This window comes from Gallus gallus, chromosome 7 (assembly GCF_016699485.2).
Source record: "Gallus gallus isolate bGalGal1 chromosome 7, bGalGal1.mat.broiler.GRCg7b, whole genome shotgun sequence".
NCBI lineage: Eukaryota > Metazoa > Chordata > Aves > Galliformes > Phasianidae > Gallus > Gallus gallus.
In genome coordinates this window covers 30,771,836-30,787,266 of record NC_052538.1, presented here as the reverse complement: position 1 = coordinate 30,787,266, position 15,431 = coordinate 30,771,836, and the positions used below count along the sequence as shown (strand labels likewise).

Genomic DNA, 15,431 nt, shown 5'->3' with positions numbered 1-15,431 from the left:
ACTGGAACCCCAGCCAGGTGACTCTACCTGCGGACATGTGCTCCATGGTCCCCAGTCAGACACCGCGCACTCATTGGGGCAGTACAAGCTGCACTTCCGAATTTCATTTGGGATTTCAGCCTTATTGCACAGGGTGTTGGGTACAGTTTCCCCTCCATGGTCTTCCGTAGTACTTACACACCTACGCAGAAAACAGAAGTTTTTGTTTGAGGTTAATCGGCTTTTTACAGAAGTGACAGATGTCAGCAGGTCTGCACAACTCCAGATAGGACACTGTACGTAACACAAAGCTGTATGCAGTAAGTCAAAATGATGAATTAATGGTGTTAACAAGGCAAATTGAAATGCTACGCACAGGATGGACTTTTGTGATTCAGGTTTCAATAAATACTGTAAATAAATATTTAAAGCTTCATACAAGGAGCTTTTAACTTTGATTGGAAGACACATGAATGAAGAGAAAATGACAACCAGAAAGAACAAACCTTTGTACTCCCATTAGTAACTTCCTCACACTTGGAAATCACAGTACTTGGCAAGCCTAGGGAATGAATACTTACTGATTATGGACACCACTCCAGTTAATGCAGTGCCATTACATTACTTGGGGAATACGTTAGCAATGAGAATATGGAGGTTATGCAGATCAGGAGTGTGTTGCATCCATATGGCATTTAGGTTAAAGAATTCTAATTTAAACATCATGCCTTCTTCATGAAAGTAGTCCCAGTCATAACACAAGGCTTCATCTCTCAGTTCTTTCCCTGTTAATCATCATGCAGACATGCACATTTCTTTTCATTTGAAATACTTTGGACTTAACAACATACTCACTGTCACTTGTTTCAGCTTTATGCAAGCATGTTTGAGCTCTTTCTAATTTGCAAGTGTGCTTTTGTCTTCACGCACCTGACTTTCCTCGTTTGTATTCCTTCTCCACAGTGGAGGGAATTTTGTTCACTGTTGATTTTGCACGGAGACCACGGTTCGACTACCCAAGAATACTGATTGCACTCAGTGTAGCAGGGGACTGCCTCGTACACCTGCCAGAAAAAAGCATCAAAACTATTCATTTGAACTATCCAGGTTAGCATCTCTGCAGAAGCACCTCAGCCAAAACCACAGAAGAGTACACTGAAAAACACCCTGCCTTCTGCTCCTTATGCTGTAAGTGCTGTCGTATCTTTAAGTTCATTTATTCATTATTGACTTGCCAGGGGATTTCTAAGTATATGATAAACTGTAGTATGCACGCAAGCATCTTAGGATGCAGGATGAATAACAGTTATTCTCCAAAGCCAGAGCAGGAATTCCATTACAATTTCATTTGCTCAGACTGCTCTCGCTATAATCTATCATGTCATTCACTGGGACCATATGCACCGCATCTTCTTCATCTTTCAAAAGGTACACGTTTAAAATCAGCACTCATTTGCCTGTGCTTCTAATGTATCCTGCTAAGTAATTTCATGCAACCTACAAATTTCATCTTTACACACAAGACCATAAATGCTAGTGACTTTTCTCTAACATATCTCTCAATCAAACACGACTGTGTATACGCCTGAACTACGGTATCTATGTAGAAAGAAAAATACAGCAAAATACTGAGAAAAATAACACAAAAGCTCGATAAACATTTCTAAAAGATGCTCAGCATTCAATCTGGTTGAGGCAGCACACTGAGGAGCAGTACTTCAGCAGATTTATAGGTTTAAACAAATGAATCTTTCAACATTTCTGTTACTGTAATGAATAAAAGTTGTTTTGAACCTCTTTGTCTGCAGAAGCTGATCTGAAGATACCACGTTCTCTCTTGCTGCCCCCCAAAAACAGAGCCTGCCTAAGATTTCCTCTTCAGCATGGCAAAACTTCCTTGGCCATGCTGCTGCCATCGGTACTAGTCTCACTGATATAATAACTGTGGACCCATCCACCCCACCCCTCAAATAAAGAACTTCAGCTACACATTTGATTCACAGCTTCATCTTAAAGTAACAGGTTCTGACTATCCTTTTGTGGTCACAGCAATAAAGAACACTTATTTGCAATACTTTGCAGGTAAAGGATGGGGAGACTGAAAAACTGGCTTGAGAAGAGAACTGGTGCCTCATCAGCACATTAACTTTCTATCAAATGAGAAGAAGGTAACTTGCTAAAGATGTACAGGTATCTTTATATGCTGTGTAGTGCACATAGCAGCTAAGTTTCAGGTGTCAGCTATTCACTAATTAGCTGTGCAGTCACACTCATTAGCATGAAACGATGCACACAAGAGCGAAGCAAGGAAGCACCTGTAGGTGGGAGCTGTGCTCCCAGCCCAGCCCGCAGGCACAGGGGTACACAGCAGTGTGTTGTGAAGGAGGCACAGTCCCAATAGACGGATGTAGAGACTCAGGGTATTTACTAGTGTCTCTGCTCTACGGGGGGAAAAGCAGCCACACTCCCTCTGAATTGTCTGACAAAACATTGCTTTCTATAGGAGATGCTTGTGGGAAATGTGTGCTTTAGGCGTGATCAGAGTTTTCCCTTGCTGCAAGGGAGGCAAAGCTGGGAGACTGCAAAGCTCTGAATGCATTGAGAGCTGGATGCAGTCCCAGGGCAACTGCAGCCACGAGGGTAGGTGTCTCCCTAGGCAAGACTAAAGGAAGGAAAACCTCAGCTGTTACCAGTGCACTGTTAAATAGTAATTACTGTTAGTGAGAACGAGGCAGACCATGTGTCACCTACACAGCTCAGCCCGGGAATTCCCCCTTAATAGCAGACACCTCTGCCTTTGGATCCCACAGTGTCCCATTCCCCACACCGTCATGCCAGCCCCACTGGGGTGCCAGGCTGGCAGAAGCACTGCCACAGGAACCGAGGTAGGCAGTGTGCTTCCCCAGAGCCAACCTGTGCATGCTGCTGCCACGGGGGAGCTGGGAGCCAGAGACGCACTAGGAAATGACTGGCAGAAACAGTGGCATTAGGGACTTAACTTCTCCATACTCCAATTAATACTAAGTAGTGGAGATAAAGAACGTGACACCAGAATGCAAACACCACGAGCATCTCAGCACCCAGCCCACAGCGAGGAGTGAGCAACAGCTGCTCCTGCACCAGGCCAGACCAAGGGCTTGGCACTGCTGCCACGTGAGCACAGTCACCTCTCATCTCCTGGCTTTACAGTCAGTTAAATGTGGAAAACCCATGCAGCCCATTTGCAGAGAGTAGAGCACTAATGTCAGGAATTTACCACGCTTGTATTTTCGTGGTCAAAACGTGTGGTATTTGCCACACATGGTACATTTTTGTATAAGAAAACCAGCAGGGTTTGGGAAGGGACGGAATGCCACATGAACTAAAACCCACGTGAGGAAACATGCAGGCAAAACAAAAAGACAATACACAGTTAGCAATGATGTGAAGTGATACTTCAAATGCACTCTCTTGGAAAGCAGGCAGGGCTGCAATAATAAAGCTGTTAATACAGCATTTGTATTCTAGTGCCTAGTCGTGTCAAGCCTGTGTGACCGCATGTGGAGCCTCATCAGTCTCTCTGCCTGGAGACAGCTGCAGCTTTGTGCGAGCTGAGCAGGGCACACACGTGGACAATGGCACACAGCACCAGCCACACAGTATCAGCAGTGCCCGAAGAACCAACTCAAACCCTGTGGCTCCTGCTCCATGTGTTGGCCCCAAGGAGCCCACAAACATGGCAGTCTGCAGCTGAGCTGCTCCTTACATCCATGTAAAGCTAGGACTCCCATCAAACCACGCTCCAATGCAGAACCTTACCCTAACCCCCACCTGAGCCTCTCCGGATGTCCTGTCACTGTCACCAGAGAGCAGAGCTCCCTGGGAGAGCTGCAGCCGCCATGAGGCCTCCCCTCAGCCTCTTCTCTCTGGGCCCAACAAACCCAGGGACCTCAGCCTCTCCTCACACACCTTGATCCTTTGCATCCTTCCTGTGGACCTCTCTTGGACTCAAGTTGATAGGCTCAGGCCAACAGGCTGGGGTGTACACCACTCCTCTTCCCAAGCACAAACACAATGGTTCCTGGGAAAACAACCCACTTAATGCTCACCATTGCCAAACTTACACGAACCCACTATGCAATGCACTTAGAAAAGCCTTACGAGTGAACATCCAACAGCGGTGCAGAGCTGCATGGCCACACTGCATCTCCTGAAGGACAGAAGCTAGAACAAGATCGAGGGATGGGCAGAGGGGTCTTGGCGCTGCTCGCTGTATCACTCTCTGTAACCATGACTAATTTGAGATATATTAACACCTGAGTCCTCAAATCAAGTTGATAGGCATGGTCCAAAGGAATTAAGGGTAAGAATGATAGAAATTGCTTTTTAGGAGACAAACCACTATAGGTTTGCTCTGAAAAAAAAAAAAAGCCAGTTCTCATCCACTCCAACGCAAACCCTAAGTTCATAGAATCATAGAATCACAGAATTGCTAAGGTTGGAAAAGACCCACAGGATCATCCAGTCCAACCATTCACCCATCACCAATGGTTCTCATTAAACCATGTCCCTCAACACAACACCCAAACGTTCCAAAAGTACCTTGAAGCTTTACACCTGCGCAACATGCAGAAATTAGCACTTGTATGTATCTATTGCTAATCTATTTCTTTTTTTCTTAATAGCTGATACTTACCTTTTAATGACAGGTCCAAACATCTAACCGCCAGAGAGCTTCTATGTAATTCACAGCACCCTGAAATTTACGTACTCAAATGTAGGTCAGTAATAACGATGACCTCCCAAAGGAAAAAGTGCACTTGCCAAACCGATGTGGTTTGCTACAAGAAATTCCTAGCTATATTTCGGGTAGCTTTCCTGATGAGCACCTGCAGCTTAAACTGGAACAAGGTTCAACACTTCTGAAAATCACAGCGACTTCATATTCCAGTGAACATCAAGATTTATTGTCCCTCAAGGTAAATATTGACTCCGGTTTTCCCTCAGTCAATATTTTAGTTTTCTAGACAGTAAATCTCAGTGTTCACCTCAACTAAAGTCAATATCTGCTTATTATATTAGAACAACCAAACTGATCGCTGTAGCAGTTGCCTGAGACACTGAGGACTACCTCTGTGCTATTCATTTCTAATAAAAATGGGCTAAACTCGTTGCTAACGTAAGTCCATTTCACATCACTGCCCTTACACCAAGGTTACATTAGATCTAATACATTGAAACAGCCTGAACCGAAGAAATAACAACCTATTTTTGAGCAACAGAGACCACCACGGATAGTACTAAAACCCTGTAAGGGCTAAAAAAAACTCATGTAGAAAAGAGAGTTGATTTTCTCTGGTTTGGAAAGACGCTTCTTGGTAATGAAATTCAAATGTAGATATTAAAAACGCTCCTACTGAGGCTTGCCAGCAATTTGCCCACTTTTAGTACTTTTTGCACGGCCATTTCTCTATCTCCTGAATACTGAAACTTCAAGAGGCAGCAGCACTGAGATGTCAGCATGTGCAAACGACTCTCCTCGACTTACAGCTCAGGGCCGTGACTTGACGACACCTGGGCTGCAGCCAGCGCTTCTCCTGCAGGCAGCCTGACACACGTGGACCCAGAGCACAGTGGGCATCACAGCCACGGAGGCATCCCCCTATTACAATCACCTGCACACATCTGACCTCCACGTTGCCTCCACCTTGTTCATCCAAATGTCTTTTTCTGGTGGGGTAGGTGATATTCCACCCAGGTACGACCTGAATAATTTCTGCACAGCCTAATACTGCCTTCGTGTTCCATTTAATCCACGGCAGACACTTCCTAATAATGAGTTCATTTTACTTAATTCTTTAAAACTGACTTCAAAATGAAGTACATGCTTTGTTAATTACTTAAGCGCATGTCTGATTTGGCAGATCTAAGCACACATTTAAAAGCCTTACCAAACTAGCTGTGTGTCAGAAGGAGAAGTACTTGCACATCAACAAACAGTACATCACGGAAATGACCTCATTAAAATTTTAACATTAAATAGTTCTCTTTAAAATGCAATTGATTTTAATTCATTCTAGTTTGCGCATTGATCACAATAGTTAGAAATATGCTAACTTTCATCAGCACGAAAACCCATTTGACAATTGATTTTTAAGCAATTTGGATTTTGCAAAGCATCTGTTTCAGTGATGAACGCTTGCCTTGGGGGGGGTTGAACTCTGCAAGCAGCCACCAACCTCAGAAGACATTGCTTAAGAACAACTTACAGCACGGAAGTTTGCAAAGATAAGCAAATGTTTCAACTACTGAAAATATGGGGATTCCTGAAACTGTGTGCCTGTCACAGTCTATAGAAATGCCAAAATCGTTGTGAAGAAAATTCAGTGCTTTTAGTTTCCATTTGTATGTGAGCCAAAGGGGTGAGTGTTTCTGACTTCCTTTGTGGTAAGGAAAAAAAGAAATCAATTAGAACTTCCATAAGGTTGCGATAAGCCTTCACTGGTGTTGAAGCAAGGTTACGGAAAACCTGAAACTGGTTTGTTGGTTTGCAGCTGACAAAAGGACGGGATTGATTTTATTCTAACATCTAAGTAGAATACATGAATTGCAAGTCAGGGCAATAACTGCTCATAGAAAGACAGAAAGAAGTATTCATTCCCAGGCTCACATTTAGAAGCTCCTACAGAAACAGGCACTTCAGCATTACTTTAAATGACTGGCCACGGTGACAGCCTTCAAAAACAGTACCAAAAAATGATGGGTTTTCAGTGAGTAGGATGGGTAAAAACAATCACGAATCCTCTGAAGTTTCCCTAGCTCTTGATTATCTATTTATAACCCAACCCTCAAAACAGCTCAACTTTAATCTTAATTCACACATGAGAAAAGTGAGGGTGAAGAATTAAGTGATTTATTAGAGGCTGGAGAGGAAGCCCCCAGGGAACAGGGGACTGCAGCTGGAAATGCCCTATTTCTTGCACTAACAAGATGACAGCTTGAAATCAGATACTGAACTGTTCAGATAAAGACATTTCAGGATGGAACCATCAGAAAAAGAAGCAGTGCAAAACTCTGGCTGTAAAACGAGGCACAATAAAAGAGGAGAGACATTCAGAAAGCAGCAGAGCACTTTTGCTATAAAGACATCTGGATGCTCCACATCCCCTCACCATGGCCTTTACATGCCTCTGCTGTATCTAGTCTGTTGTTGCACTTCTGTAGGAATGCTTGGCCTCCTACTAAGTCACTTATTTTCTTCTAATGGATGATTAAATATGCAAAGACAGACACCGCTGTACTTCAAATTCCTAAGCGTAACGAATGGAAAATGTCCTGTTTAAAAAGTTAATTGAAGTAAGCTCTGCTGAACCGCCGTCATTGCAGCAAATACCTACAGAACTAACAAGTTGCTCAGCAAGGTTTAGTAATTCATATTTACTATTACTAAGTGTTTTTACCCTATTCATGCAGGCACTAAGAACACTGAGATGTAACATGGTGAAGCACGAGTGCCTCTTCCCAGAGATTACAGCAAGAAGTTTGTGTAATTAAATGTGAGAAAATATGGGAGAAAACATGCATTCTGTGGGCAGTTGTCCACCTCAGTTAATCCTGGCTAGAAGCTGGGAGGCTCAGAACACTGCCAGCCCTGTGAGGAGGGGCAGCTCCCCACCCCAACAGCATCCCAGTCCCCTGAGATGCCACTTGAACCCCACACTGCACAAGGCTGGCAGGTCTGAACATGCAGGTGTTGGTATTTACTGTGGGACTAATTAGGTAGAGAGTGGGAGGATGGATAAACAACGAGGAGCACCCGAGGTTTTACTGTCCCCACAGTCCTCAGGCTGAGCAGCAGAGCTCGGCACTGTGGATGACCTTGCAGGCACTGGGTGTCTCTACCTGAAATACTCAGGAAAGACAATTTAATCTCAGAATTATACCTCCAGAACTGAGATGTTAACGTGGGAATGGGGCATAGGCTAATACGAGGGGCCACTTCCTGTGGCTTTGCTTTTTATCTTAATTATATTGCTTCGATACCAAGAAAATACTGAATGTAAACAAGATATTAACAAAGGATACTGTACTGTGTTGTCAAACACAGGGGTCTAAACCAAGGCAGAAACTCATTAGTAAGAGTGGTGCTGCTTTATTTTGCTGATTCCAGAAGCTGTAAGTATTGCAGCTTCTGCTGTCTCCCTGTCACAAAGCAAGGCAAGCAGAGCAAATTTAAGTAGATATAAATAAATCAATGTCCTGCGTTTTTGAAACAGCACATTCTGCTGAAGCTGGAGGATAGTTTCAGGGGTAACAAATGAACGTGGCACCTCTGTGGATGAATCTGTAATGCGGTAATAATGTTGGATCCAGTTTTAAAGAGAGGAAGGGAAAAAAGCTGATTGATGCAGAACAACATCGAAGCCCCTTTTTACTAAATGAGAACAATCAGATAAGATGAAGACAGATTGCAACACCAACCTGAGCCTTCGTAGATGTCCATGTTAGCAGGGCGTGACAAGCAGAAAGGAAAGAAAATTACATATTCATTAGTTGAGCTGCTGTACGATAATACAGAGATTAAAAAAAAAGCAGAATATCTGCTTAAAATAGAACTGTTACAATGTAAGGTTGCATTCCATCCTTCGATTTCCCCATCTTTCAGCAAAGAAAAAAAAAAATCCCTCAAGTAGAAATCAGGCACTTATTTGCGAGTGAATGAAAGCATGGCTATGGTGAGCAACGGAGCAGTTCATTCAGCCTCACCCAGCCATCCTCTGGAATCCCTCCGTGTCTCAAAATCAGAGCCTTAGGAGAAAAATAAATCTATGAAGCTTAACTTGGAATCTGCTCAGAACCCCCCCCCCCTCGCCCCCAATTACAGGATATCAATCACAACAGATATTCAAGGCTTTCAGACATTTAAATCTTGATTGGGTGGCACCATCCCTGCGAAGCCTGTGGATGTGCTGTGGAGCGCAGAGCCCCGCCAGCTGTGCGCCATCGGCTGCGACTGATATCCATGAATGCTATCGATATCTCGGAGTAGGTTTCATTAAGGAAAAATAATTAAATGATAAAAATTCAATAGCGCGGGCGCTCAGCGTGTACACATCCAACTGAAAAGGACAGCTGCGTGGAGGAGATGAGCGTCCCGAGCATCGCCCACTGCCTCTGTCCTGCCAAAGCAGAGCCCTTCTGCAGGTCAAACCCTGCCCCGATGGGACCGAACGAGCCATTGCCTGATTGAAAAGCCGAGTCATCTGTCACATGAAATGAAATAAGCGCTGCTGCTAAACACAAACAGTCCCAAAGAAGCACTTTCTTTGCAGGCATCTCTACAATAGGCAATTTAAAGAAAAGATCATCAGAGCTTACTGCTAAGTTAAAAACGATGCCTCGGAGACAAAGTTTCAGCCCTGGTCTTTCTCTTAAAAGAGATTTTAAATCATTTCAAGGTCTAGAAGCTTCAAATTGATATTTGACCAGTTTATTTTCACGTCTTAAGCAAGACTGAATTAGCGTTGCAGAGCAGCCACTTGTCCTTACACTGGACTGACACAAGTTTTTTTCACAGGAGATTTAAAACCGCTTAGCCGCAAAGAACAGAATGATTGATAGCCCTATAGGCAAGAAACAGAAGAGATTGGGAAGTGTCAGACAGCTGAAAGTCATCTATGTTTTCTGAAACGCTTCCACGTGACCGCATCGACGGCTCAAATTGGAGACAACTGCAGAGTGCTCCGGGGGCTGCCCACACTCACAGCCACAAACCGCCCCGCTTCAGGGTCCTGCAAAAGCAGCAGTGCAGACCAGCTCCTACCCTTACTGTTTCATTAGGATACGGCTGTCATTCTCCCCTCAGCCTCACTCAGCAGCCGGGCTGATTGCTCCTCATCACCATCGAGACAGAGCCGGAAACAGTCGCTCACGGGGAGAGCAGGACGGAGCTGATCGATGCGTGACGGATCCTAGGGCTGCAGATCACTCACAGCCTGATTAATAACAGGGCCTGGAAATTTCTTCTTAGAGCAGCCAGTTGCTCCCGAAGCCAGGATACCTGACAGCCTGTTGCATCGCATATTTATGGTGGCTGTCTTACTGCAGAGACAGGCGGATGTTAGCGCTGCGTTTCGATGCAGCGTTAACTTGAGCAGTTTTCTCTGTCTAATTACAGGTGGTGCGAAGCTCCTGGCATGGCTGGTAAGAGGCCACCCTCCTGACAAGCAAGCTGAAGTCAGGCTGCTGCACAGATGAAGGCAGCCACAGTCACAGCGCTGCAGACTCAGACGTCCTGCAATTGCTGAGATCTGACAGGGTTGTGGGGTCTTCTGATGTTTCTTGTAGGCAGATTCAGACAGAGTAGACACAGACACTGAAGAGCCAGGTTCTATTTACAAAATGCATGCATTCTAGAAGAGTGATGTGCTGCAGAGAGAATTCTGATCTACCTGAGACCACTCCCCAGCAAGGACATCCATCATTAAACTAAAAATTCCCCTTAAATCCTACCCAATCTACTTCAGACACCAGAATGTACATACGCTGTCCCTGGAGCCAAAAGATAGCAACAGAGCGCTTGCTAGCCACTCCTTGTAGGGCAACGAGCGTGTCTCTGGTTATGGTATCTTTCTTCAGCATTTCCATATCTTTCCTTCACATCAGAGAATATATGTATTTCAGATTCCTGCATTTCTACCATCGACCTGTATTTTGAGGTTAAGTATTTGCATATAACATATACAAATCCACAGGAATCAATGGAGAGTCTTCTACTGGCTGCTCCTGTTGTGGGTCATGCTGGAGCAAGCATAAACCATCTGAATGTTCAAAGGTACACCAGTATCGTGTTCAGAAAGAAAAAAAATAAATACCAATCATGGTGAACTTTTGCTGCAGCACCTATTTATTTAAAACGTGCATCAGTGATATATAACACTATATATAGTGTTAGTTAATGAGAAGAACAAATAGACATCTTTACAACAAATCTGTCCACATATGATTGCCGAATGCTAAATAAATACACAACTATGCTCTGCAAACATCAAGATCTAGCAACTATTTGTTTTCTTTGTGTTTTGTTTTTAAAGAATGAACTTGTATCTGAATATTGACACTTCACCATAAAACAGAGCTCTCTATGTGTACCCACTGGTGGCAATGGCCCCAGTAATAATCACCAGCAGAGCCCCAAGCCCTGTTCCATAGGGCTGCAGTGTTCAGGAAGGTTACATCAGAGCACAAGTGACTCAGCAGGTCTGGCACCTCTGCCGTTCCCAGAGCACTACCTCTATGCATCCATGACTCTGGAAATAACAGAGAAAAAGGCTCTTCCCCAACACAGTAAGCAAAAGGGAAAGTAGAAGGCAAACGTACATCAAGCCTACACAACATAGCTGTGCTTCAGTGTGTCATACACAAAAACCAATCCACCTAAAACCTCTTACAGAAGTAAATAATGCAACAGAGCAAATAGTATGTGGTGTAAGCTAGAGGAAACAGCAGTTTAAAGACCATGCAAATGGCCTAAAGAAAAGTATTCACTCAGCCTATGTAGCTGAGGGTGATAGTAACTGAAGTTGAGTGGCAGAGCTGAAAGGAACGGGAGAGTCAAAGAAAAGGGGTCTGCTGTTACCTGTTGCAGAAGCCACACAGAGAATGTTCAACCCCAAATTAGGCAATATTCAGTACAGAGGATAGTAGTAAATGGAAGATCACCAAAGGAGGGAGGGGAAAGAAGGATGAGACAAGCTCTTTAAGATGGACACCGGCTCAGAAAGTTTGGCCAGCAAGGACAGCAAACTTGAAGAGACTCAAAATAACATACGGATCAATGAGCTACTTAGGAATGATGGAGATGTGATTGCACAGGATTCCTCAGAAGATGCAATGTGAGAAAGCTGGAGGAGGAGAGGGGGAAAAACACAGTGAACTGCATAGCAGACAGAAAAACTTTTACTCTTGGAAGAATATTTTCATACAGACATTATATAAGAGCAACAGAAAATAACAAGGAGACTAGCAGCAGGCAGCATGGGCTTGAGAAGAAAAACTGTGTGAATTCATTCTGATGTTCTTCTGTAGCAGGAACAGATGCTGTGGATAGGGATGAAATGGCAGATATTACAGTGACTTTAGAAAGTCTTTTGACACTATCTCGCAGGCTAAGGAAATATGGTCTGGACGAATCTAATACTTGATAAGTACAAAATACGTTGGAAAATCATGCTCAGAATGGTTAGTAGTGTAAAACAAGCAAGAAGTCTCATGCATGGCTCCTCAGAGCTTTACATTCTGCATCCAGTCTCTTTGTGTTTTCATTAATTTAGGGCTGATGGATTGAAAATGATTCCTACTGACTCTGCAGATGCTGCTGAGGTGAGAGGGACAGCAAGGCAGCGATCAGAGAATAAGAGAATTCAAAATGTGCTTTTCAAACTGGAGGTATGTACTGAAAAAATAGGCTGATGGAGAACCACAGAATTAGGTCTATAAAAGCCTGAGGACTTAATAGTGGAGATACAGAATAAGAAACTACTGGCCCCTGCACAGGATCCAGAAATTGTTTAGACCCATAAAGAGAATGTTCTATAATTGGTTTTTTTGTTTGTTTGTTTTTAAAAGACAAAACCCTGAACTTATATTCAGCTATGGCATGGGCTCAGCTCACTAACCACGTCCAGATGTGTGCACCCACAAATCTTTCTCTACAAATTGGAAATATATGGATTTGATGGGAGGACTGTTCAGTGGATGAAGAACTGGCTGCGGGATAAAACCCAGAGAGTCAATGGCTCCATGTCTGGATGGAGATCAGTGATGAGTGGTGCCCTTTAGGGGGTCAGTACTGGGACTAATGCTCTTTACTATCTTTATCGATGACACTGACAGCAAGTTTGTGGATATCACCCAAGGGATGGGATGCCATCCAGAGAGACCTAGACAGGTCTGAGAAGCGGATCCAGGAGAACCGCACGAGGTTCAGCTAAGCTAAAGGCAAGGCTGTGCACCCAGGTCATGGCAACCATCAGCACAAGCTGGAGGACAAAAGGGTAGAGCCCTGCCAAGAAGGACTTGGGGTTCTGGTGGAGGGAAGCTGGATGTGAGCCAGCAATGTGAGCTGTCACAACCCACAAAGCCAACTGTAACCTGGGCTGCATCAAATGAAGCATGGCCAGCAGGGCAAGGGAGGGGATCCTGTTCTTCTACTCTGTGGTGGTGAGACCTCATCTGCAGTGCTGTGTTCAGATGCAGAGAGACACGGATCTGTTGGAGCACATCCAGAAGGCCATAAAAATGATCCAAGGGACGGAATACCTGCCCTGTGAGGACAGGCTGAGCACTAGGGCTGTTCGGCCTGGAGAAGAGAAGGCTCCAAGGAGCCCTGAGAGTGGATTTTCAGTATCTAAAGGTGAGCTGTAAGAAAGAAGGGGACAGACACTTTAGCAGGCTCTGTTGTGATTGGACAATGAAAAATGGTTTCACACTAAAACAGGAGATTTAGACCAGATATAAAGAAAAAAAGTTTTTTATGATACAGGTAGTGAAGCACTGGAATAGGTTGTCCTGAGAGGTGGTGGAAGTCCCATCCCTGGAGACATTCAAGGTCAGGCTGGACAAAGCTCTGAGCAACCTGACTGAGCTGTAGCTCTCCCTGTTCGTTGCAGGGGAGTTGAACTAGATGACTTCTAAGGGTCCCTTCCAACTCAAATTCCATGATTCTGTCTTTCTAACTTGAAGGAACAGCTGGGAGCCAGCAGATGACAGTAAGATTAGTGAGACCAGAATCAAACTGACGCAGCGAGTTGTGGCATTTCCACTGTTGCTCTATAGGTAAATAATTAAAACACCAGTGTAATTAATGGCAATCTATACAATGGCAGGTCTGCCAACAAAGCACGGTATCACTGTCAGATAAAATAGCAATGCTGAGTCACACAAAGAAATAACACTGCTGTGTCACAGCAGAGCTAGCTTTAAAGATCTACCAGCAGCTTGTAATCATGTATGTATGGTTTCAGTGCTGGCTAACTCGCTGTTGCCTTGACTAAATCAGGCTGCCAGACTGCGTTTTGGAAGCCAGTGACTATTCTACCTCATACAGAAACAGATCAGTGAGATTACCATTACATGATATATTTAACAGCGCTGTTATAACACTGCCAACAGTCACAGCTCCTCATTGTAAAAGGAGCACTAATAACGACAGAGTGGTTAAATTAAAACCAGAAAAACAATTTGAGGTCTGAAAAAGTTGCCTTACAGCAAGAAACTGAAGAAGCCTACACTTTTGGTTCAGGTGAGAGGTGACAAATAGGAAACATGATCATTTTGGGGCATTTACAGGAAAGATGTACCTCAGAAAAGGTCCTTTAAAGCTAGCAGATATATATTCCCAAGGCTGCAGTTAGACAAATTCATATTCAAGTTACAAAAAAGGGGACCTTCTTAAGCATGAAGGAAATTAATTACTGGATCAGCTTATCCAAGGAAAAATTCTCCTTCAGCTGAAGTGTGAGCCAAGGTGGGATGCCTTTCTACAACTCAATAGGTAGGCAGGGATCTACCACAAGGCCAGGAGCTGCTGTACAGGATGTCAGAACACATCACCAGCATCATCATGGTCTAACTCAGGCCTTAGCACTTCTGAATGAGGAGCTCCATAGAGAACTTCTAAATCACACATTAATCACTGTTAACCACATTTGTTAACTACACACCTATCATACAAACCAAACATTAAAGGCAAAGGGCTGTAGTATGTCTGTGTGAATTCTGCATGCCTTTTGTGAGGCTGTCAAAAAAATTGTTCTAAATATGGAACAGAAGCACGTGGGAGTTCAGACAGTCCATGTATCATCCCATAAATACTGAGCTCACAAAGAAGACAATATTTTCTTTACTGCATTAGCTCTAGCTACTAAATTGCTACCAAGACAGGAGCTGCAATTGAGCAAAGAGAAAAAACTTTCCAGGTAAGTCATGATGTTGCCATTAACATGCAGGATGGAGAAAGAAAACAGAAAAAGAATTGTTGAAGTTAAGCAAACACTCTCTTGGCTGCATCTGCTCATCAATGACTTCTGTTGTTTCTCACCTGTAACTCCAGAGTGGGTAATGGCATCCTTACAAACGCAAGTGGGGCTCTCCCATCCGAGTAGAGGCTTTCAGGTCCTTGCGTTGCCTTGGGTGGAGCCAACCACTCCTGGATTTATTGCTGGCCTCTGGGACAGGGCCCCAGGGCCTCCCTATCCCCATCATTTTTGAAGTCTTTGCCACTTAGGTGCTGGGGTGAAGCTCCACCATTGTATCCACCAGGCTCTCACAGCAGCACGTGGCCAGCCGTAAGCACTCCACTGCTGCTTTTGGCTGACCCATGCTCAATCCAACCCTCCTGGAGCATGTCAAATTGGGAAACAGTTCACAGCATTTCACTGCCTTTTCATTTAGACTGATAAATAACTTAGAAA

General features: G+C 44.1%; 1 protein-coding gene across 13 annotated transcripts in view; it reads right to left on the bottom strand.

Moving 5' to 3' along the window:
• THSD7B (thrombospondin type 1 domain containing 7B) overlaps positions 1 to 15,431 on the bottom strand; it is a 481,009-nt gene that overhangs the window by 32,336 nt on the left and 433,242 nt on the right. For 10 of the 13 annotated variants that reach the window (XM_046944125.1, XM_046944124.1, XM_040704262.2 and 7 more), the window contains 3 exons: positions 8,440 to 8,445; positions 910 to 1,043; positions 28 to 181 (listed from right to left, as the gene is read on the bottom strand). In XM_046944125.1, coding sequence (XP_046800081.1) covers positions 28 to 181; positions 910 to 1,043; positions 8,440 to 8,445 — 294 coding nt within the window. The remainder of the gene's footprint in view (positions 1 to 27; positions 182 to 909; positions 1,044 to 8,439; positions 8,446 to 15,431) is intronic. The other 3 variants (XM_046944128.1, XM_046944127.1, XM_040704269.2) reach the window with 1 other exon arrangement.